Below are 26,086 nucleotides of genomic sequence, written 5' to 3'. Positions count from 1 at the left end.
TACACCCGGAGTCTCCAAACTTTTCAGTTTTCAGGGACGTAGGTAACATTTTACTAATGTTAATGGGCTGAAAAAAGAATCAGTTTTAAATGAATAAATCCGCCCTTAAATTACGGCCTCCAAATCTTACATCAGAGTCCCCCTGAGTGTTCCCCCTACATTGGGGTACCCATCAGAGCTGCCCCTTATATCAAGGTCCCCATTAGTCCCCCTTACACCAGGGCTGCCATTAGAGTCTCCCCTTACACGAGGGCCCCGAACAGACTCTTATATCATGGTCCCCCCTTTAATTCAGGGCCCCCATCAGAGCCTCTCCTTACATCAGGGTCGCCTTTAGAGTCTCCCCTTACATCAGGGTCCCCATCAGAGTCTCCGTTACCTCAGAGACCCTCCTTACATCAGAGTCTCAATGACAGACCCCTTACTTTAGGGTCCCCATTAGAGTCTCCCCTTTGGTTAGGGTCCCCATTAGAGTCTCCCCTTACCTCAGGTCCCCATAAGAGTTATCTACACATCAGGGTCTCCATCAGAATTCACCTTTCATCTGAGTCACCATCAGGGTTCCCCTCACATCAGGGTCTCCAGCAGAGTTCACCTTTTATCGGGGGGCCCCATCACAACTGGCCCTTATATCAGAGTCCCCCTGACATCAGGGTTGCCATTAGATTATCTCCTTACAACCGGGTCCCCATTAGAGTCTCCCCTTACATCAGGGTCCCCAACAGATTCACTCTTACATCATGGTCCCCATCAGAGCCTCCCCTTACATCAGGGTCCCAAGCAGATTCAGTCTTACATCCAGGTTCTCTCTTACATCAGGGTCCCCATTAGAGTCTCCCCTTATCTCAGGGTCCCCATCAGAGTTTCCCTTACATCAGAATCCCCATCACAGCCCCCCTGACATCAGGGTCCCCATTACAGCCCCCCTGACATAAGGGTCCCCATTACAGCCCCCTTACATCAGGGTCCCCATTAGGGTCTCCCCTTACATCAGGATCCCCATCAGAGTCCCCCTTACATCAGAGACCATCCCTACATTGGGGTCCCCATGATAGCCCATTTACATCAGGGTCCCCATTAGACTCTCTCCTTACCTCAGGGTCCCCATCAGATTCCTCCTTTATCAAGGTCCCCAGTGGAGTCTCCCCTTACCTCAGGGTCCCCATCAGAGTTCTCTTACATCAGAGTTCACTTACATCAGGGTCCCTATCAGAGTTCTCCTTACATCAGGGTACCCATCAAAGTTCCCCTTACATCAGAGACCCTCCTTACTTTGGGCTCCCCATCACAGCCCCCTTTACATCAGGGTCACCATTAGAGTCTCCCCTTACCTTAGGGTCCCCATCAGATTCCTCCTTACATCAGGGTCCCCAGTGGAGTCACCCTCGCTGGGGCAAACACATCATTGGCTTATAAGACCTAAACGGGAGAAGTAGAGTCCATAGGAAGCCTCTGCTGACCTGAATTCTCAATCATTGCACATTGAAGATACACCATTGACCCCAACTGAGGACCAGACAAAACTGGGTAGAGGGCAAGATGATGTTTGGAGACATCTGATTTATGCAGAAACTTCTGTGCTAAAAAGAACATGCCTATATTATCAGTTTAGTTTTTTTAAGGTGGTATGCATGTAGCCTAATGCCGCGTACACACGATCGGAAATTCCAACAAAGAAAAGTCCAATGTGAGTTTTTGGCCGGAAATTCCGACCATGTGTAGGCTCCATCGGACTTTTGCTGTCGGAATCCGCCAACAAAAGATTGTGAGCAGATTCTCTATTTTTCTGACGGAAAAAATTCAGACGCGCAAAATTCCTACGCATGCTTGGAAACAATTAGACGCATGCTCGGAAGCACTGAACTTAATTCTTGGCTCGTCATTAACTATTTTTTTATTGAATATTTTTTTTTTTTTTAGAAAGCACAAAGATATATGAACCGTATACAGAACAAATAGGCCCGGATTCACAAAGCACTTACGCCGACGTATCTCGAGATACGCCGCGTAAGTCTAACTATGCACCGTCGTATCTATGCGCCGTGCCCACAATCTGAGATACGTCTAAAAATAGGCTTCCTACGACCGACGTAACTTGCCTACGCCGTCGTATCGTGGGCGCATATTTACGCTGGGCGCATTTGCCGCTCCTATTTCTATGCACATATGCAAATGAGGGAGATACGCCAATTCACGAACGTACTTGCGCCCGGCGCATAATATACGCGGTTTGCGTAGGTCGTACGTCCGTCGTAAAGTTATTCCCCATATATGAGGCGCAACCCATGCTAAGGTATGGACCAGGGAACACAAGCTGTCGCATTTCACGTCGTTTACGTAGTACGTGAATACGGCTCACGTCGTAGGCAGTGATCCGTCGTATCTTAGGGAGTAGTTCCGACGTGATTCAAGCATGTGCACTGGGATACGTCCACGGGACGGCGCATGCGCATGCGCCGTTCGTTTTAAGTACTAGTATGGCACTCGGCCCATCATTTGCATGGGGTCACGCCTCATTAGGATGGCTCACGCCCACTTCCACCTACGCTGGCTTACGCCGAGGAAACCCAGCGTAGATTTGACAGCGAGTGGGAGCAAGTGCTTTGTGAATACTGTGCTTGCCTCTCTGCGCTGCGTCGGCGTAGCGTATATTCGATACGCTACGCCGGCATAAATATGCGCCGATGTATGTGAATCCGGGCCATACTCTTTTTTTTTTTTATGGATCTGAATGCACCAAATTATTTTCCAAGAGTCAATACACACAGTGCATAAAGATCAGTAAAACTGTGATTTGTTCATTTCTGTAAACCAAAAAATAGAATTTGCTTCCATGGTGAGTAATTTATGCATGAATGCATCTATACCTGTGTACATGCATTTATGCCTTCATGCGTAACTTTAATCCATGGCTGAAAAAATGAATGGAAGAAGAATTTTGTGTATGTTTATACATCTATATGTATGTATACATCAGCACTTTACTTTAGACGTTTTTTTTTTGTTCCGTTTCGTATCGTTCCGTAGGTTCGTTCCCGTTCGTTTTTCGTAAGACGCCCGTTTTCCTGTTTCGTTCCCGTTCGTTTTTCGTACGACGCGATTTTTTCGTATTCCGATCGTTTCGTATTTTGGTTACCGTTTTATTTTCATACATGCGGGATGGTTCGTTATTCTGTTTAATTCATGTTCGTTACTTGTTAGACAATAATTTTCGTCATTTTGTACTTTCGTAAATATATCGCGGGATTCGCGGCACTTTCAACACGCGGCTCATCCATATTAACGATTGTTAAGCCCCATACACTTGGTCAGACTTTTTTAACAACAAACATAAAAACGATAGTTTTACCGAACGTTCGTTCGTTTTTAAACTCCATCAGAAAACCATTTTTGGGTTCCAGGTTCAAAAGTCTGGCCAACTGATCTCCCTTCAGACGAAAATCCACAGAAAAGTTTATTTGGCTTTACTGTACTACTGTACTCAGCACAAAAGAGAAGCTGCTTCACTAACTAACTACACTCACTGCCCATTCAAAAAAACGAAAATGACATCTTATAACAAAAGATTTGCATTCTGTATTTTGAAACCAAATTACGAACAGAAAAAAGGAATTCAGAATACAGAATACAAATCTTTTGTTATAAGATGTCATATGAACATACAAACAGAAAAAGGATTCAAACAAAATACAGAATGAAAATCTTTTGTTATAGATGTCATATGAACATACAAACATAAAAAGGAATCAAACAAAATACAGAATGAAAATCTTTTGTTAGATGTCATATGAACATACGACTGAAAATCAAAATACGAACAGAACAAGGATTCAAACAAAATAAAGAATGCAAGTCTTTTGTTATAGATGTCATATTCGTTCTTTTGCCGTTTTCGTTTTGTCGTATTTTCGTCGGATCGTTCGTTCGTATTTGCGGTTGTTCGTTATGCGGCTCATTCGTAATCCCGTCGTTTTCGTATTTTGGTGCTTTAATTTTTTCTTATGTACACATTATTATGCGGGTACGAAAATGAACATTTTCGTACGAAAATAACATTCGTACGAACGGGAATGCACATATCTACTTTACTTGTGTATTTTACGCAGGATCTTTTTGCCCTGACATAAGGCTCGTTCACACATGTGACTAAGAGTGCCGTGCCTTTAAAAAGCGACCTGCTGCAATATGTCACCTCCTCTCTGCCTGTTTTTACCCTCAGAATACGACCCACCATACCACAACCACATGTACTGAATGTGGCTACAGGCCAGTTGCTGTGTGGCGCCATTTGCTTTAAGAGGTCGCGTCCAGTGGCAGGACCGTCTGCAGAATGTGACCTGGCATTTAATTTTTTGGGATTCATGGCCACGGCATGTGTCCATGCTAGAGATTCCGGCACCTTCTGTATTTCATGGTGCGTTATTTGAAATGCATTACTATCAAACTTTAAAATGTTTGTTCCATGGCATTATTACGAATCCTATATAGTTTATATTTGAATTCAACTGCAGCCAGTTTCCTTAAAGCAAGCTGTTCTGGTTGGACGTACAATGATGTTCCGGGGTGGTATTCCCAGTAATTAAAGTAATGAAAAATATAAATTGGCTTCAAGTGCATGTTTTTTTTCATTTATCAAGCAGTGTAATTAAAAAATGCTAATTCACCACAACTGATTTAGTTCAGTGTGCGGAGCCTTAATGCTATCAGAAATGCAACTTTCTGAAATAATTATTCAGTTAATCTCTCCAATGAAGCGCTTGCCAACTGATATTCTGCTAGGTTACCCTGGGCCATGATGAATTGTCTGACAATAAAGTGGTTTGCCCAGAGCATTTTACTCTTTCATACAGCCAATATGGATGCTTTCCTTTAAAGCACGGTGCCGCCATCCACTATTTAAATCCTATATGACACTGACAAGCGGGATGCATACCCAGGATAGTGTGGGCAAGGGGGGTCCAACCCAGAGCGGTATCTTCAACACTCAGCATTTTCTTACTTTTCTTTATATTTACACACATATATATATATATATATATATATATATATATATATATATATATATATATATATACGGTCTTGGTAGCTAGTCTCTGTAAATGTTTATATATATATATATATATATACCGTATATATAATGTGTAAATATAAAGAAAAGTAAGAAAATGCCGAGCCTTGAAGATACCGCTTTAGGTTGGACCACCCTTGCCCACACTATCCTGGGTACGCATCCCGCTTGTGTATAGGGTCTTGGTAGCTAGTTTATATATATATATATATATATATATATATATATATATATATATATAAACACATATACAGAGACTAGCTACCCAGACCGTCTCCCAAAATGACATGCAATGATACATATCAGATAAGGTATTCTTTGCTAGTTTGCCAACCACTTGGCTATGGCATGGGGAGGATTTTTACACCTTTAAAACACTCAAATACAGAGCACACGAGAGATAGGCCATATTTAAAATGATGTGGCGTTGTATGCCAAGATGACGCACACTGCCTTGCATTATAGATGTATTTAACATAGGCTAACATCGAATATACAGAATGCAAGACTCAACAAACAATACACTCAACAGAGAAGGCCTCCAATTCAACAGACAAGACTTTCAACTCAACAGACAAGATACCCAACTCAACAGACAAGATACCCAACTCAACAGACAAGATACCCAACTCAACAGACAAGATACCCAACTCAACAGACAAGATACCCAACTGTACTGTCTACCCTCAAGTTGTAATGCCGCGTACACACGATCGGTCCATCCGATGAGAACGGTCAGATGGACCGTTTTCATCGGTTAACCGATGAAGCTGACTGATGGTCAGTCGTGCCTACACACCATCGGTTAAAAAAAACGATCGTGTCAGAACGCGGACACGTAAACCACAACGACATGCTGAAAAAAAAGTTCAATGCTTCCAAGCATGCGTCGACTTGATTCTGAGCATGCATGGATTTTTAACCGATGGTTGTGCCTACTAACGATCGTTTTTTTTCTATCGGTTAGGTATCCATCGGTTAAATTTAAAAACAAGATTGCTTTTTTTTAACCTATGAATAAATAACCGATGGGGCCCACACACGATCGGTTTGGTCCGATGAAAACGGTCCATCAGACCGTTCTCATCGGTTTGACCGATCGTGTGTAGGCAGCATAAAGCGCTGCGTAAACTGTCGGCGCTATATAAACCCTGTATAATAATAATAATGGCCCAGATTCAGAGAGCAATTGCGCCTGCGTAACCATAGTTACGCAGTGCAATTGCTGACTTGCTCCGGCGTTACGAATGCTCCTGATTCAGGAACATCGTAAAGCCGACTGCAGGCTAAAATCTGTGTGGTATAAGGCTCTTATGCCACGCAGATTTTAGGCTGCATTCTTGCGATGAACGCTAGGGGGCGCTCCCATTGTGCTCAGTGTATAGTATGCAAATTGCATACTAACACCGATTCACAATGTTGAGCGGGCCCTGCGTACGCAAGTTACGGAGTTTCCGTACGGCGTCTTTAGCGTAAGGCTGCCCCTTCTAATAGTAGGGGCAGCCAATGCTAAAGTATACCCGCCGTTCCCGCGTCGTGAAATTTGAATTTCACGTCGTTTGCGTAAGTGATTTGTGAATGGCGCTGGACGCCATTCACGTTCACTTGGAAGCAAATGACGTCCTTGCGACGTCATTTGCCGCAATGCACGTCGGGAAAGTTTCCCGAAGGAGCATGCGCTCTACGCTCGGCGCGGGAGCGCGCCTAATTTAAATGATTCCCGCCCCCTACGGGATCATTTACATTAGGCGCCCTTACGCAGGGCAATTTTAAAGAGCGCACACGCAATTTACGGAGCTACTGCTCTGTGAATCGCGCGCAGCGCAGATAATTTGCGGGGGCGCAGGGCAAAAACGCTGCCCTGTGCCTCCGTAAAAAAGGGGCAAATTCTACCTGAATCTGGGCCAATATTTACAATGCACAAGTGCAATGTAAAGTAAGAGGTCCCTTTAACTCACATACTGTATAATATTGAATAAAATCTTTGTCCTCTTTCTCTCTCTCACACAGGTTATATAATATGATAGATGATCATGTGACCAGCAAAAAAAAAAGAAATAACAAGGTCACAGAGTAAGCTTGGAAATAACTGCAGCAAAATTAGACCCTTAAGCCTAGACTATGGTACAAGCATTGCGATATAGCATCCTATTCTCTTTAAAACGAATTATTACACTGGAGAAACCTAAATGAACATACATGGAAATGCCAGGGTGTGCCTATAGATAGATATATATATATATATCCTGAATGGGCCTCTTTGTGTAGTGTTTGACTTGTTAAAGCAGATTGAGTCGTTCTCTGTCTCCAGGCACAATTACAGAAAAGCTTCTAGTCTGTGAACATATTTTTAGTTGCATAAGATGCACAGACAATTTAGGGCACACAGAGAGAGTGTGTGGGGGGGAATGCACGGCATTCTATTACAAGACTAAGAACAAGCTGGAAAATGCCACCCACAAAACTCATTACTATTGTTTAACAGCTTGTCTACCGGAGAAACTTTTCACACACATTTGTTAGCTAGAAATGTCTTTAAACCCCCCCTAAGGATTTCTCTATTTTCTGAAAGCAGAAATCCTGGAGAATAAAATGGTGCCAGTTGCAGTTTTTTAATGTTGCACTGTATTTGCACAACTATCGTATTTTCCGGCGTATAAGACGACTTTTTAACCCCTTAAAATCTTCTTAAAAGTCGGGGGTCATCTTATATGCCGGTAACCGAACATCCCTTACCTTATCCTAAGGCCTCGTACACACGGACGGACTGTCCGATGAAAACGGTCCGCCGGACCGTTTTCATCGGACATGTCCGCTCAGAGATTTCTGTCTGATGGTTGTACACAACTCTTCGACGCATGCGAGGGCTTTCGGCCGAGCGGACATGTCCGGTGAGTCTGTACAGACGACCGAACATGTCCGACGGACAGGCTTCCAGCGGAGCATGCCAAGAAACATTTGTCCGCTGGAAACCTATCCGATCCGACGGAAAATTGTCTGGTCGGACGTACAGACGACCGAACATGTCCGCTGAAACTGGTCTGCGGACCAGTTTCAGCAAACATGTTCGGTCGTGTGTACGGGGCCTAATGCCGCATACAGACGGTCGTTTTTTGTGATGAAAAAAAAACGAAGTTTTAAATCATGAAATAAAACGACGTTTTTGAAACATCATTTTCAAAAACGATGTTGCCTACAAACCATCGTTTTTTCACAGTGCTCTAGCAAAGCGAGGTTACGTTTCACCACGTTTTTCCATTGAAGCTCACTTCATAACTAGCTTCTGGGCATGCGCGGGTTTAAAAACGTCGTTTTAAACGTCGTTTTTTGCTACACACGGTCAATTTCTGTGAAACAAAAACGACGTTTTGAAAAACGACACAAAAAATTTCGAGCATGTTCGAATTTTTTTTTGGTCGTTTTTTAGAAGACATAAAACGACGTTTTGCCCACACACGATCATTTTAAATGACGTTTTTTAAAACGTCGTTTTTTTTCATCACAAAAAACGACCGTCTGTATGCGGCATAAGACATGCAAAATCGCGGCCGTCCATTTTTCAAAGCCGCGCCTCCTACTTCTTCTGTTCCGTCATAGGCGGAACACTCAGCTTCCCAGGAGACACGGGGCCAGATTCTGGTACATCTGGCGTATCTAAGCGGCGGCGTAACGTATGTCATTTACGTTACGCCGCCGCAAGTTTTTTCATGCAAGTGCTTTTTTCACAAAGCAGTTGCGTGTAAAGTTGCGGCGGCGTAGCGTAAATCACCTGGCGCAAGCCCGCCTAATTCAAATTAGCCGGGTAGGGGGCGTGGAGCATTTAAATTAAGCGCGTTCCCACGCCGAACGTACTGCGCATGCGCCGTCCGAAAAATATCCCAGGGTGCATTGCTCCAAATGACGTCGCAAGGACGTCATTGGTTTTGACGTGAACGTAAATGGCGACCAGCCCCATTCACGGACGACTTAGGCAAACAACGTACATTTTCAAATTTTGACGCAGGAACGACGGCCATACTTAACATTGGTTGCCCCTCATATAGCAGGGGCAACTTTACGCCGCGCAAACCTAATGTAAACGTCGTAACTTCACTGCGTCGACCGCACGTACGTTCGGGAATTCGCGTATATAGCTAATTTGCATGCTCGACGGGGAAAACGACGGAGGCGACACCTAGCGGCGAAAAAAAAAATGCATTTAAGATCCGACGGCGTAAGAGCCTTACGCCTGTCGGATCTAATGGATATCTATGCGTAACTGATTCTAAAAATCAGTCGCATAGATACGACGGCCCAGATTAGGATTTACGACGGCGTACATGGCGTTGCGCTGTCGTAAGCCCTTTGAGAATCTGGGCCATTATTGTTTAACAGCTTGTCTACCGGAGAAACTTTTCACACACATTTGTTAGCTAGAAATGTCTTTAAATCCCCCCCTAAGGATTTCTATATTTTCTGAAAGCAGAAATCCTGGAGAATAAAATGGTGGCAGTTGCAGTTTTTAGTGTTGCACTGTATTTGCACAACTATTTATCAAGCACATATTCTCAGGAAAAAATACATTAAAGGAGAAGTACAGCCAAAGCTTGTTTGACTGTAATTCTCCTGTGGATCACAGCGGTGCAGTTCGTTCTGTACATTATCCACTCATGAGCCCTGTCCCCTATACATTTCCCACTCCTGACCCCTGCACACTGTACATTTCCCACCCTTGACCCCTGCACACTGTACATTTCCCACTCCTGACCACTGTACATTTCCCACTTCTGAGCCCTGCACTCTATGCGCTACCCACTCCTGAGCCCTGCACTCTGTACATTTCCCACTCCTGACCCCTGCACACTGTACATTTCCCACTCCTGAGCCCTGTCCCCTATACATTTCCCATTCCTGGGCCCTGTCCTCTATACATTTCCCAATCCTGAGCCCTGTCCTCTATACATTTCCCACTCCTGAGCCCTGCACTCTGTACATTTCCCACCCCTGACCCCTGCACACTGTACATTTCCCACTTTTGAGCCCTGCACTCTATGCGCTACCCACTCCTAAACCCTGCACTCTGTACATTTCCCACCCCTGACCCCTGCACACTGTACATTTCCCACTCCTGAGCCCTGCACACTGAGCATTTCCCACTCCTGAGCCCTGCACTCTGTACATTTCCCACTCCTGACCCCTGCACACTGTACATTTCCCACTCCTGAGCCCTGCACTCTGTACATTTCCCACCCCTGACCCCTGCACACTGTACATTTCCCACTCCTGAGCCCTGCACTCTGTACATTTCCCACCCCTGACCCCTGCACACTGTACATTTCCCACTTTTGAGCCCTGCACTCTATGCGCTACCCACTCCTGAGCCCTGCACTCTGTACATTTCCCACTCCTGACCCCTGCACACTGTACATTTCCCACTCCTGAGCCCTGTCCCCTATACATTTCCCACTCCTGGGCCCTGTCCTCTATACATTTCCCAATCCTGAGCCCTGTCCTCTATACATTTCCCACTCCTGAGCCCTGCACTCTGTACATTTCCCACCCCTGACCCCTACACACTGTACATTTCCCACTTTTGAGCCCTGCACTCTATGCGCTACCCACTCCTGAGCCCTGCACTCTATGCGCTACCCACTCCTAAACCCTGCACTCTGTACATTTCCCACCCCTGACCCCTGCACACTGTACATTTCCCACTCCTGAGCCCTGCACACTGAGCATTTCCCACTCCTGAGCCCTGCACTCTGTACATTTCCCACTCCTGACCCCTGCACACTGTACATTTCCCACTCCCTGCACTCTGTACATTTCCCACTCCCTGCACTCTGTACATTTCCCACTCCTGAGCCCTGCACTCAGTACATTATCCACCCCTAAGCCCTGCACTCTGTACATTACCCAGTCCTGACCCCTGCACTCTGTACATTACATACTCCTGACGCCTACATTTTGTACATTGTATACACCCTATACTTGCACCCTGTATGTTAAATACACAGACATACTGTATGTTACATATCCTGCAGGCTAAGGGAAGGAGTGGTCAGGCTCAGTCCCTATCATGTGGGGGTCCTGGTCAGGTAGGCTGTACAGGGCTTCATGATTTCTAATAGCGACCCTTCCCACAGACAGCCCCTACCAGAACTGGGCCCCTCCTGCTGACCCAATTGGGCCCAGGCCTGGTGGAGGTGGACTGCCTGTACCTCTCCTATCAGTGGGCCTACCCTCTCCCCTTCCTTCCTTGATGTGGCACCGGTTGACTGACCAGCCAATGACCTGGCTAGAGTGATGTCACATGGAAGAAGGCAGAGCGTCCTTAGTTGTGTGTAAGCGCCAACCAAATGATGAGGGTTAGAAGGGAAGGCAAGTATAGGAGTGATCAGGTCAATTTTGAAGTGTCCCGCATGGGCCAAGACTGGAGCAGCTGTGCATGGCAACCAATCAGCTTCTAGCTTTCATTCTCAAAGATTAACCGTCCAACCTAAAGTTGGATGTTGGATGCCGATTGCTTACGCTGCACGGCTGCTCAAGACTGAAAAATAAAAAAATCTAGATTCAGGTAGGGGCGCGTATCTTCAAGGCGGCGTAGCGTATCGTATTTACGCTACGCCGCCTTTGGTCAGAGAGGCAAGTACTGTATTCACAAAGCACTTGCCTCCTAACTTTCGGTCGGCGTAGCGTAAATGGGGCCGGCGTAAGCGCGCCTAATTCAAATGAGGATGGGGGGGCGTGTTTTATGATAACGTTTGGTGACCCGACGTGATTGACGTTTTTTACGAACGGCGCATGCGTCGTCCGTGTACATATCCCAGTGTGCATTGCTCCAAAGTACGCCGCAAGAAAGTATTGGTTTTCGACGTGAACGTAAATTACGTCCAGCCCCATTCACGGGCGACTTACGCAAACAACGTTAAAATTTTAAAATTTCGACGCAGGAACGACGGCCATACTTAACAATGGCTACACCACCTAGGGGGCAGCTTTATCTTTACGCGGCGTACCTCTTACGGAAACGGCGTATCTTTACTGCGACCGGCGCACGTACGTTTGTGAATCGGCATATCTAGGCATTTACATATTCTACGCCAAACTCAACGGAAGCGGCACCTAGCGGCCGACTGAAAAATTGCACCCTAAGATACGACGGCGCAGGCTGTCGTATCTTAGCTAGGTTTAAGTGTATCTCAGTTTGAGCATACACTTAAACTTACGACGGTGCAGATTCCGAGTTACGTCGGCGTATCTACTGATACGCCGGCGTAACTCTCTCTGAATCTGGCTAAAACGTTTTTTCTATTTGCCTTCATTACCAAAGTGAAACCTTACACCCGCGTCTCCCGAGACCCAACCATAGATCTGACATCCATGGTTTACGCTTCTACAGACATACTTCCTGTTTGTTGCTGTAGATTGGATTTTTACTCTACAAATTACTCGTTTTTTTTTTCTGTGAGCACAATATTTCCACTACCTAATGTATTACAGTCATTATTCCGCTGACTGTACCAGTCTGCCCAGCATGGGCCAGTAACCACATCTTCACCATTAAGACGTGGATATTCCATACGCACACAATGAAATCAAAGACGCACCCTTTTAATGTACTGCACCACTTCCTGGATATACGATCGGATCATCTCCGTCTTCTCCCTGTGGAGCAAATAGAAAGGTCACAACTAAATGTCCATGTATTATGAAATTAAAGTATTGCAACAAAGAAGAACATAAACAGTACCAAAATCCCCAACGACACCAGCGGATAACGGGAAACTACAATGGCTTTGGATTTCTTTTATATGAATAGGTTTTTAGGCTTCTCATTTTTATTTTGACGTTTTATAGCTTCTTTCAGAAAGGCCCAAATTCACAGAGAGCGGGCGCACATTACGCCGCCATAGCGCAAACAAGATACGCTACGCCAACGCAGAGATGCAAGCATGGGGCCAGATCCCGCCGCCATTCGCCGCATCCCCGCTGCCGCCGACTGTGTAATACGCCGGGAACATTACAGCTTTGAATAGCTGTAATGATTCGCACCGCGCATAGACACTCCCCCTCGCTCGGGTGAACTGTCCAATCTCGAGCGAGGGGGAGTGTCTATACGCAGCGCGGCGCCAATCATTACAGCAATTCAAAGTTGTAATGTTCCCGACGTATTACACAGTCGGCGGCAGCGGGGATGCAGATAAGCGGGACATGGCTGCATGGGGGGAGACGCTGGATGGGGGGAGACAATGGCTGTATGGGGGGAGACAATGGCTGTATGGGGGGAGACAATAGCTGGATGGGGGGAGACAATGGCTGCATGGGGGGAGACGCTGGATGGGGGGAGACAATGGCTGGATGGGGGGAGACAATGGCTGCATGGGGGGAGACGCTGGATGGGGGGAGACAATGGCTGCATGGGGGGAGACAATGGCTGCATGGGGGGAGACAATGGCTGCATGGGGGGAGACAATGGCTGCATGGGGGGAGACAATGGCTGCATGGGGGGAGACAATGGCTGCATGGGGGGTGACAATGGCTGCATGGGGGGTGACAATGGCTGCATGGGGGGTGACAATGGCTGCATGGGGGGTGACAATGGCTGGATGGGGGGTGACAATGGCTGCATGGGGGGTGACAATGGCTGCATGGGGGGTGACAATGGCTGGATGGGGGGTGACAATGGCTGCATGGGGGGTGACAATGGCTGGATGGGGGGAGACAATGGCTGGGGGAATACATTGCTGGATGGGGGGAGACAATGGCTGGATGGGGGGATACATGGCTGCATGGGGGTGACAATGGCTGCATGGGGGGTGACAATGGCTGCATGGGGGGTGACAATGGCTGGATGGGGGGTGACAATGGCTGCATGGGGGGTGACAATGGCTGCATGGGGGGTGACAATGGCTGCATGGGGGGTGACAATGGCTGCATGGGGGGTGACAATGGCTGCATGGGGGGTGACAATGGCTGGATGGGGGGTGACAATGGCTGCATGGGGGGTGACAATGGCTGGATGGGGGGAGACAATGGCTGGGGGAATACATTGCTGGATGGGGGGTGACAATGGCTGGATGGGGGGATACATGGCTGCATGGGGGTGACAATGGCTGCATGGGGGGTGACAATGGCTGGATGGGGGGTGACAATGGCTGGATGGGGGGAGACAATGGCTGGATGGGGGGGATACATGGCTGCATGGGGGGAGACAATGGCTGGATAGGGGGATACATGGCTGGATTTGTGGGGGGACATGGCTGCATTTGGGGACACATTTAAAAAAAAGTATCGGTATTCGGTATCGGCGAGTACTTGAAAAAAAGTATCGGTACTCGTACTCAGTCCTAAAAAAGTGGTATCGGGACAACCCTAATGTAAACCTTCCCTGTTCTTCATTGTGGCAGTGTCAGTGATCGTCTGTTCCCTGATTTGGGGACCACGATCAGTGACGTCATGCCTACAGCCACGCCACCTTACAGTAAGAATCACTCCCTTAGGGCACACATAACCCCATAGCGCCCCCTAGTGGTTAACCCCTTCACTGCCATTGTCATTTTAACAGTAATCAGTGCATTTTTATAGCATATTTTGCTGTGAAAATGACAATGGTCCCAAAAATGTGTCAAAAGTGTCCGATGTGTCTGCCATATTGTCGCAGGCATGAAAAAACACGCTGATCGCCGCCATTACTAGTAAAAAAAAATATTAATAAAAATGCCATAAAAACTATCCCCTATTTTGTAAACACTATACATTTTGCGCAAACCAATCGATAAACGCTTATTGCAATATTTTTTACCAAAAATAGGTAGAAGAATACGTATCGGCCTAAACTGAGGAAAAAAAAGTTTTTTTTATATCTTTTTTTTGGGATATTTATTATAGCAAAAAGTAAAAAATATTGAACTTTTTTCAAAATTGTCGCTCTATTTTTGTTTATAGCGCAAAAAATGAAAACCGCAGAGGTGATCAAATACCACCAAAAGAAAGCTCTATTTGTGGGGAAAAAAGGACGCCAATTTTGTTTGGGAGCCACGTCGCACGACCGCGCAATTGTCAGTTAAAGCGACGCAGTGCCAAATCGCAAAAAGGGGCCTGTTCCTTAACCTGCATATTGGTCTTAAGTAGTTAATGGCATCCCAGTCTGTAGGGCTCAGTATTGAGTCGGCCCACCCTTTGCTGCTGTAATGCCGCGTACACACGGTTGGAATTTCTGACAAAAAAAGGTCGATGTGAGCTTTTGGTCAGAAATTTCGACCGTGTGTAGGCCCCATCTGTTGGAATTTCCGACAGCAAAAATTTGAGAGCTGGTTCTCAAATTTTCCAAAATTTTCCGAAAAGTTCTTGTCGGAAATTCTGATTGTCTGTATGCAATTCCGAAGGGGTTAAGCACTAGGTGGCGCTGAAGGTGTTAACTGTGTCCTAGGGAGTGATTCTAACTGTGTGGGGGCTGGGCTTACTGTGACACGACACTGATCACTGCTCCCGGTGGCAGGGAGTAGACGATCAGTGTCATATCAGAAGGCAGAACAGGGAGATGCCTTGTTTACATAGGTAATTAGGTATCGCCCCGTTCTGCAGCTCCGTGACACGATTGCGGGACATCGAGTCCACTGTCCGCTGTTCCCAGTGCTTGCGTTCATGGTGCTTGCGGCAGGGGGCGCGCGCGCCCGCACAGCGCGAAGTTCAAAGTGACGTATATATACGTTACTTTGCGCAGCCGTGCCATTCTGCCAACGTATAAATGCGTGAGGCGTTCGGCAAGCGGTTAAGAGTTTACTTGGCTTTGTGTTTGGGATCATTGTCATGCCGAAATCTCCTCCTTCATCATCCAGGTAGATGGCAGCAGAGTTTTATCAAGAATGTGGGGTTAACTGTGTCCTAGGGAGTGATTCTCATTGTTAGGGGGAGGAGCTACCAGTGACACGTCACTGATCACTGTTCCCGATCACAGGGAACAGCAGATCAGTGACATGTCACTAAGCAGAACGGGGCAATGTCTTATTTACAAAGCCTTCCCCTTGTTCTGGCTTTGCCGACCGCAATCGCGGGCTGCCCGGGAACATCGAGTTCCCTGGACCTGCGAGCGCACTCACGAGGCACGCGGCGGGTGCCTGCTGGGCGGCAAATTTAACCACTTAAGGACCGGACCAATATGCTGCTAAATGACCCAAGGGGTTTTTACAATTCGGCACTGCGTCGCTTTAACAGACAATTGCACGGTCGTGCGACGTGGCTCCCAAACAAAATTGGCGTCCTTTTTTCCCCACAAATAGAGCTTTCTTTTGATGGTATTTGATCACCTCTGCAGTTTTTATTTTTTGTGCTATAAACAAAAATAGAGCGACAATTTTGAAAAAAATTCAATATTTTTAACTTTTTGCTATAATAAATATCCCAAAAAAACATATATATAAAAAAAATTTCCTCAGTTTAGGCCGATACATATTCTTCTACCTATTTTTGGTAAAAAAAATCGCAATAAGCGTTTATCGATTGGTTTGCGCAAAATTTATAGCGTTTACAAAATAGGGGATAGTTTTTTGTTTTTTTTTACTACTAATGGCGGCGATCAGCGATTTTTTTTGTGACTGCGACATTATGGCGAACACATCAGACAATTTTGACACATTTTTGGGACCATTGTCATTTTCACAGCAAAAAATGCATTTAAATTGCATTCTTTATTGTGAAAATGACAGTTGCAGTTTGGGAGTTAACCACAGGGGGAGCTGTAGGATTTAGTGTTCACCTAGTGTGTGTTTACAACTGTAGGGGGGTGTGGCTGTAGGTCTGACGTCATCGATCGAGTCTCCCTATAAAAGGGAATGACGCGATCGATGCGCCGACACAGTGAAGCACGGGGAAGCCGTGTTTACATACAGCTCTCCCCGTTCTTCAGCTACGGGGAGCGATCGCGAGGGGGCGGCTAGAAACGAATAGCCGCGCCCTCGTCCCGGATCGCGAGGACAGCCACGGGAACCGCCGCATGTACCGGGGGGGGGTCCCGATCGGACCCCCGACCCACGTCTAGGCAGGGACGTACAGGTACGCCAATGTGCCTGTCCGTGCCATTCTGCCGACGAATATGTACATGCGGCGGTCCGGAAGCGGTTAAAGGGACTTACAGGTACGCCGCCCATTTGCCTGCCTGTGCCATTGTGTCGACGTATATGTGTGCGCGGCGGTCAGCAAGTGGTTAAAGAAACACTTTGAGCATTCGGGAATCGGAGGTTGAGGTGAATTGGCGAGTGTACCTTGCGGGTGGAGACGCTCATTTTGCACAATGTCACTTTAACAATAAAGCTGTCAATACAAATACAATAACATTGATCTAAACTCTTATTGCTACCCTTTAAATTCAATTCTGTAATGATGATCTATTAAATCTCTGGTTTGGTCCTTTCTATGGGTAATTCAACACCATTCCCCTCCCCCGCACCCATACCAGAGGACCAAACTTACTCTTCCATTTGATTTTTGTCTTTCGATTTCGTTTCCGTGACTTTTTCTTGTCGTTTCTTGTCCATCTTCTTCTTTAATTCTTTCTTTTCCCTGGGAAGGGAAAAGAGCAACGGAAAAAGATGAAGAAAGGTGAAACGTTATAAGAAAAAAAAAAAAATTCTACGATCCCACCGATCGCGAAATGGATTTTCAAGCCCGCTGCTTACTTCTCACAAGTCTCCTTGAGTTTTTTCAGCTGGTTGTTCTGGCAATCTTCCGCCACATCGGTGAGTTTCTGGATGAGCTGGAATAGAGAGACGCGGCATGTAGGTGATCGGAGATCACGAGAAATAAAACTCAAATAAAAGGGATTTTAAAGTCACAATCGGCGTAGGACAATACTCGTATGAAAAATGCGTTGAAACATTTTCCCAATTTTATTTTATTTTTTTCAAAAATAAATTGGAAGTTTTCATAAACAGACAATAAGGTAACAAACATTCCAAGACAATAATAGTCAGAGGCAGGGCCGCCATCAGGGGGGTACAAGCATTACACCTGGAAGGGGCCCGATGGTCCCCAGGGCCCCTTACAGCCCCAGCTAGCCACCTCCCATTTTTTGTTTTTTTTTGCATTACACCTGTAAGGGGCCCAATGGTCCCCAGGTCCCCTTACAGGCCCAGCTGGCCCCCTCCCTTTTATTTATTTATTTTTTGGCATTACACCTGTAAGAGGCCCAATGGTCCCCAGGACCCCTCCTTACGGGCCCGGCCGAAAACCCTCCCATTTTTTTTTGCATTACACCTGTAAGGGGCATGATGGTCCCCAGGGCCCCTTACAGGCCCGGCTGGCCCCCTCCCGTTTTTCTATTTATTTTTTGTATTACACCTGTAAGGAGCCCAATGGTCCCCAGGGCCCAGCTGGCCCCCTCCCGTTTTTCTTATTTATTTATTTTTTGTATTACACCTGTAAGGGGCCCAGCTTGCCCCCCCTCCTGTTTTTTTTTTTTTTTGCATTACACCTGTAAGAGGCCCAATCCCAATGGTCCCCAGGACTCCTCCTTACGGGCCCGGCCGGCCCCCTCCCATTTTTTTTGCACCCGATGGTCCCCAGGGCTCCCCAACCCGCTTATTATTATCTTGTGTCAGGAGAGAAGAGATTACACTTGTTTTTTTTTTGTCAGCAACCACCCCACCCCCCGGTTCTCTGCTCCAGGGGGGCCCTGCCTAAAGCTGTGTAAGGGGCCCCAAAATGTGTGATGGCTGCCCTGGTCAGAAGTGTCATGGTAGTTTCAATGAAGAGCTGTAATATAATGGAAATAACCGCTACCCCAACAAGGCTCACACTGTAACAGGTACAGTAAAACCTTATCTTGAGAGGAGCAACTTGGTTTGAGAGTGTTTTGCAAGACAAGGAAAATTTTGACTTGGGTTGAGGTCAGGACTCTGTGCAGGCCAGTCAAGTTCCTCCACCCCAAACTTGCTCATCGATCATGTGTACGGGGCATAATTGGAACCATTGGATCAGCAATACAGCCCAGCAACTGGCATTTCAGGACAGCCTAGCACAGGCAGCCCCCTTCTATCTTTCAAATTTGACGCAGACTACCTTCCCGGGCCCAGATTCTCAAAGGGCTTACGACGGGCGCAACGCCATGTACGCCGTCGTAAGTCCTAATCTGGGCCGTCGTATCTATGCGACTGATTTTTAGGCCCCTTTCACATTGGGGCGTTTTTCATGCGGTACAGCGCTAAAAATAGCGCTGCTATACCGCATGAAAAATCATGCCCTGTAGTCTTCAATGTGAAAGCCCGAAGGCTTTCACATTGAAGCGGTGCGCTAGCAGGAACGTTTCAAAAGTCCTGCTAGCCGCGTCTTTACCGGTGTGTTCACCGCTCCTATACCGCGCCTTCCCATTGAAATCAATGGGAAAGCGCAGTAATACCGCGGTAATACCGCCCGCGACGCGGGCGGTATTAACCCTTTTTCGGACACTAGCGGGGTTAAAACCTCACCGCTAGCGGCCGAATATCGTGGTAAACACGATGGTATAGCCGCGCTACAAATAGCGCGGCTATACCGTCACCGCGGCTCGACGCTGCAATGTGAAAGCAGCCTTAGAATCAGTTACGCATAGATAACCATTAGATCTGACAGGCGTAAGGCTCTTACGCTGTCGGATCTTAAATGCAATTTTTTTTTTCGCCGCTAGGTGTCGCCTCCGTCGTTTTCCCCGTCGAGTATGCAAATTAGCTAAATACGCAAATTCCCGAACGTACGCGCGATCGACACAGTGAAGTTATGACGTTTACGTTAGATTTGCGCGGCCTAAAGTTGCCCCTGCTATATGAGGGGCAACCAATGTTAAGTATGGCCGTCGTTCCCGCGTCGAAATTTAAAAATTTACGTCGTTTGCGTAAGTCATCCATGGGGCTGGACGCCATTTACGTTCACGTCGAAACCAATGACGTCATTTGGAGGAATGCACCCTGGGATATTTTCCGGACGGCGCATGCGCATTACGTTCGCTTAATTTAAATGCTCCACTCCCCCCTACCCGGCTAATTTGAATGAGGCGGGCTTGCGCCGGGTGATTTACGCGACGCTGCCGCAACTTTACAGGCAAGTTCTTTGTGAATAAAGCACTTGCCTGTAAGACTTGTAAATCAGATACGTTACGCCCGCCCTAAGTTAGACCATTCTACGAGAATCTGGGCCCCCGGTGTTTTCTCGGATTACTGAGCTGATAATTCTAGTAGATAGAGAAGTCCAATGTAAAGAAAATCTGCGGGAGAAAATTCTCTAACTGTGCGCAGAATTATAAGAAGGTGATAAAAAGCCCAGAGCGTAGAAACACGCAACCCGTAATTATGGATTGTTATTTGTCAGAGAGAGAAAAAAGAAGAAGAATCTTTCCAGTTGTGAACAATGAACAATTCATCAATGAAATACCTGATAGAAGAACAGTTGGCTCATTCTTGTGTAAAGTGGATTTAAGTCGTCTGAACAAATATTAATTTAAATGGAGCCTGGGGGGGGGGGGGGGGGTTGGGGGGACGACTTTAATTGCACCTTACTCTGAGAACAATCCCGAATCGCAGAGGATCACTCAACCATCCAAGAATGTGAATTGGCTTAAATACTTCAATGAATTGCCTAATGTGTGGAATGGTTTTACGGTGAGAATTTACGGGGCTCTCGGAAATCGGTGGGAGGAGTCAAGTGGGGGCAGTGGCGTAACCAGAGTTATGGGCGCCCGGGGCGGAAATTTTTTTCGCCCCCCCCCCCTTTATATAAACATCCACGTTTATATGTGCGTAAACGTGGGGGACTTAAACATTTTGGAGATTTTTTTTAAACTTTTTATATAGTTACAAATTTTGGCCCTCTTTTTATGTTTTTTTACACTTGATGTCATTGCCATTACATAGGGGGATACAAATCCCCCTATATAATAGCACAGGTACACTGACAGGTCCTCTTTATGGAGACATTAGGGGTCTCTAGGACCCCTAATGTCACCTGGGGACCCCAAAAGAAGCTGATGTAGCACAGATCTGCTTCTTCTCTCTGGCTATAGCAGCCAGATGACTGACAGGTGAATGCGGATGTAATACACATCACTTCTGCATTCACAGCCTGGTGGGAGATCAGCAAGGAGGAACATGCTGGTCTCCCTCCCATCTTACCTCCTGACACCCTCCCGAGCCGGTCCCGGGCCGCAGATGGGGCAGCGGATCCTGGGATTGAAGGTGAGGGGTCAGGAGGGGGGGTGGCGGCAGTACTGGAGGGGGGTAGGGGGGCACGCAGCCAGCACATATACACAATTGGCAGGCTATAGAGCCGCCGATCGTGTATATGTGAAAGTTCAACCGGTAATGGCACTGATCCCTGACCCCTACACTGACTCCTACACTAACCTGACCCCTACACTGACCCTGACACCTACACACTGACCCGACACCTACACACCTACACTGACACCTACCCCTACACTGACACCTACCCCTACACTGACACCTACACTGACACCTACACTGACACCTACCCCTACACTGACACCTACACTGACACCTACACTGACACCTACACTGACCCGACACCTACACACCTACACTGACACCTACACTGACACCTACCCCTACACTGACACCTACCCCTACACTGACACCTACACTGACACCTACACCGACACCTACACTGACACCTACCCCTACACTGACACCTACACTGACACCTACACTGACACCTACACTGACACCTACCCCTACACTGACACCTACACTGACCCGACACCTACACTGACACCTACACTGACACCTACACTGACACCTACACTGACCCGACACCTACACTGACACCTACACTGACACCTACACTGACACCTACACTGACCCGACACCTACACTGACACCTACACTGACACCTACACTGACACCTACACTGACACCTACACTGACCCGACACCTACACTGACACCTACACTGACACCTACACTGACACCTACACTGACCCGACACCTACACTGACACCTACACTGACACCTACACTGACCCCTAACACTGACACCTACACTGACCCGACCCCTACACTGACCTGACACCTACACACTGACCCGACACCTACACACCTACACTGACACCTACACTGACACCTACCCCTACACTGACACCTACCCCTACACTGACACCTACACTGACACCTACACTGACACCTACACTGACCCGACACCTACACTGACCCGACACCTACACTGACCCGACACCTACACTGACACCTACACTGACCCGACACCTACACTGACCCGACACCTACACTGACACCTACACTGACCCCTACACTGACACCTACACTGACACCTACACTGACACCTACACTGACACCTACACTGACCCGACACCTACACTGACACCTACACTGACACCTACACTGACCCCTAACACTGACACCTACACTGACACCTACACTGACCCCTACACTGACCCCTACACTGACCCCTACACTGACCCCTACACTGACCCGACACCTACACTGACCCGACACCTACACTGACCCGACACCTACACTGACCCGACACCTACACTGACACTGACACCTACACTGACCCCTACACTAACCTGACCCCTACACTGACCTGACCCCTACACTGACCCCTAACACTGACCCCTAACACTGACCCGACACCTACACTGACCCGACACCTACACTGACCCGACACCTACACTGACCCGACACCTACACTGACACTGACACCTAACACTGACCCCTAACACTGACACCTACACTGACCCCTACACTGACACCTACACTAACCTGACCCCTACACAAACCCGACACCTACACTGACACCTACACTGACCCCTAACACTAACCTGACCCCTACACTGACCTGACCCCTACACTGACCCGACACCTACACACTGACCCGACACCTACACTGACACCTACACTGACACCTACACTGACCCGACACCTACCCCTACACTGACACCTACCCCTACACTGACCTGACACATACACTGACACTGACACCTACACTGACACATACACTGACACTGACACCTACCCCTACACTGACACCTACCCCTACACTGACACCTACCCCTACACTGACACCTACCCCTACACTGACCTGACCTGACACATACACTGACCTGACACTTACACTAACACTGACACCTACACTGACCCCTGCACTGACACTGATACCTACACTGACCTGACCCCTGCACTGACCTGACTTGACACATACACTGACCTGACACATACACTGACCTGACACATACACCTACACTGACACTTACACTGACCCCTGCACTGACCTGACCTGACACATACACCGACACTGACACCGACACTGACACTGACACCTGAACTGACCTGACACATACACTGACACCGACACTTACACCGACACTGACCCCTGCACTGACCCCTGCACCGACATCTACACTGACCTGACACCTACACTGACACATACACTGACACCGACACTTACACCGACACTTGCACTGACCCCTGCACTGACCCCTGCACTGACCTGACACATACACTGACACTGACACCTACACTGACACATACACTGACACTGACACCTACACTGACACCTACACTGACACCTACACTGACACCTACAGTAGAAGTCCTACTTCCTGCAATACTCGCACCCCCCTCCCCCCAGCTTGGTGAAAATCGATCCTCAGAGTCCTCCTTACCTCTGTCTGACTCTGCTCTTCTCCAGAGACTCCTCCAGGACTCTCCTCAGGACGGACAGGACCCCAGAACTGCTTCGGAGTCCCGACTCTCTTCCCCGCCGGCCGCCAGCGCCATCCACACCCAGCATGCCCGCTCCATGCTGCAACTCCCTCCACACAGCGCCGTACCGCAGGGGAAGACGGCGGCTTACACTTGCAGTGCCTGACGTCTCCCGCCGGCCGCCGCGATGTTCAGACTTTCCCGGCGCTCTGTGATTGGGTGTATGGCGGTCATGTGCGGAGGCGGGACTTCCAGCCCCACTCCTCACATGACCCCCATATGCCCAATCACAGGGCGCTGGAGGACATTAAACATGGTGGCCGCTGGCCGGTCCGGAGTCCGGACATCCGTGTCGGTGACACAGGGATTTAAAATTAGGTGGAGGCACGGAAAGTCGTCCCCCTAAATTTCGCGCCCGGGGCCCCAGCACCCCCTCCCCCCCCCCTTGCTACGCCAGTGAGTGGGGGTGGCATGTTTGATCCCCACAAGGCAAATCTATGGGTGGCCCCAAGATGACTACAAGACTACAAGATGACCGCCCCATGGTGACCACCTGTTGGATGTCCTCCATCAATGCATAGAGGTTCCAGTATAAAACAAGGAACTAGACCAGGGGTCTCCAAAACTTCTTACACTAAGGGCCAGTGCTTTTCCTGGCATCAGCGGGAGTAAGCACCACCACATTTGGTATTAGGGAGAGGAATAGCGCCACATCATTGGTATCATTATGGAGGAATAGTTCCCCATCATTGGTATCATTATGGAGGAATAGCGCCCCATCATTGGTATCATTAAGGAGGAATAGTTCCCCATCATTGGTCTCTATAGGAGGAATAGTGCCCCATCATTGGTATCATTAAGGAGGAATAGTTCCCCATCATTGGTATCATTAAGGAGGAATCGTTCCCCATCATTGGTCTCTATAGGAGGAATAGTGCCCCATCATTGGTCTCATTTGGAGGAATAGTTCCCCATCATTGGTATCATTATTGGGGAATAGTGCCCCATCATTGGTCTCATTAGGAGGAATTCTTGGTGTCAGTGAGATACAGTTGAAAAGCTATACTAACAGGAATACATAGACTGCCATTGATCTTCTTCTGAGATTGCCATGTACCTAGCTTCAATGCCTTCTGAGCAGGGCCGCCATCAGGGGGGTACAGGCAGTACACCTGTAAGGGGCCCAGATGGCAACTCCCTTTTTTTTTTAAGGGGCCCGGAGGGCAACCCCCCCCCCCCTTTTTTTTTTTATAAAAAATGTTTTATATATATATTTTTTTCTTTTTATTAAAGGGCCCAGAGGTCCCCAGGGCCCCGGATGGCTACCCCCCCTTTTTTTTTTATAAGAGGTCCCCAGGGCAACCCCCCCTTTTTTGTTTGTCAGCACCCAAAGCACCCCGACCTCAATTTGCGGCGGCAGCTCTCAATTATTTACGCCCCCCGCTTCTCAACTCACGCCCCCCGCCTCTCAATTCGTGGCACCCCTCCGCCTCTCAATTCACGCCCCCCGCTTCTCAATTCACGCCCCCCGCCTCTCAATTCAGGCCCCCCTCTTCCCAATTCTCGCCCCCCGCTTCTCAATTCACGCCCCCCGCCTCTCAATTCACGCCCCCCCGCTTCTCAATTCATGCCCCCCGCCTCTCAATTATTTACACCCCCCGCTTCTCAACTCACGCCCCCCGCCTCTCAATTCGTGGCACCCCTCCGCCTCTCAATTCACGCCCCCCGCTTCTCAATTCACGCCCCCCGCCTCTCAATTCAGGCCCCCCGCTTCCCAATTCACGCCCCCCGCTTCTCAATTCACGCCCCCCGCCTCTCAATTCACGCCCCCGCTTCCCAATTCACGCCCCCCGCTTCTCAATTCACGCCCCCCGCCTCTTAATTCACGCCCCCCCGCTTCTCAATTCACGCCCCCCGCCTATCAATTCAGGCCCCCCGCTTCCCAATTCACGCCCCCCGCTTCTCAATTCACGCCCCCCGCCTTTCAATTCACGCCCCCCCGCCTCTCAATTCACGCCCCCGCTTCTCAATTCACGCCCCCGCTTCTCAATTCACGCCCCCCGCTTCTCAATTTAGTGGCGGTACCCCCCCCCGCATGTCAATTCGCGGCAGACCCACCGCTCCTCAATTTGAGGCGTTAGCACAACCCCCCCGGCCCCCCCCCCCCCTGGTTCTCAGCTCCAGGTGGCCCATGCCTGAAGCTGTGTAAGGGGCCCCATAATTCCTGATGGTGGCCCTGCTTCTGAGTCACTGACCCCAAACCAGCATGTGGATTAGGCAGTCAGGCCTCGTACACACGACCGAGTTTCTCGGCAAAAACCAGCAAGAAACTTG

General features: G+C 48.2%; 1 protein-coding gene across 1 annotated transcript in view; it reads right to left on the bottom strand.

Moving 5' to 3' along the window:
• PLCB1 (phospholipase C beta 1) overlaps positions 1–26,086 on the bottom strand; it is an 825,411-nt gene that overhangs the window by 74,471 nt on the left and 724,854 nt on the right. Inside the window, exons 28-30 of the mRNA XM_040351701.1 lie at positions 17,725–17,801; positions 17,519–17,608; positions 12,658–12,715 (exon numbers count right to left, since the gene is read on the bottom strand). Of these exons, the coding sequence (XP_040207635.1) occupies positions 12,658–12,715; positions 17,519–17,608; positions 17,725–17,801 (225 nt within the window). The remainder of the gene's footprint in view (positions 1–12,657; positions 12,716–17,518; positions 17,609–17,724; positions 17,802–26,086) is intronic.

Source organism: Rana temporaria, chromosome 4 (genome assembly GCF_905171775.1).
Source record: "Rana temporaria chromosome 4, aRanTem1.1, whole genome shotgun sequence".
NCBI lineage: Eukaryota > Metazoa > Chordata > Amphibia > Anura > Ranidae > Rana > Rana temporaria.
The sequence above is the reverse complement of the archived record's forward strand: the minus strand, read 5'-3'. Positions and strand labels throughout refer to the sequence as shown.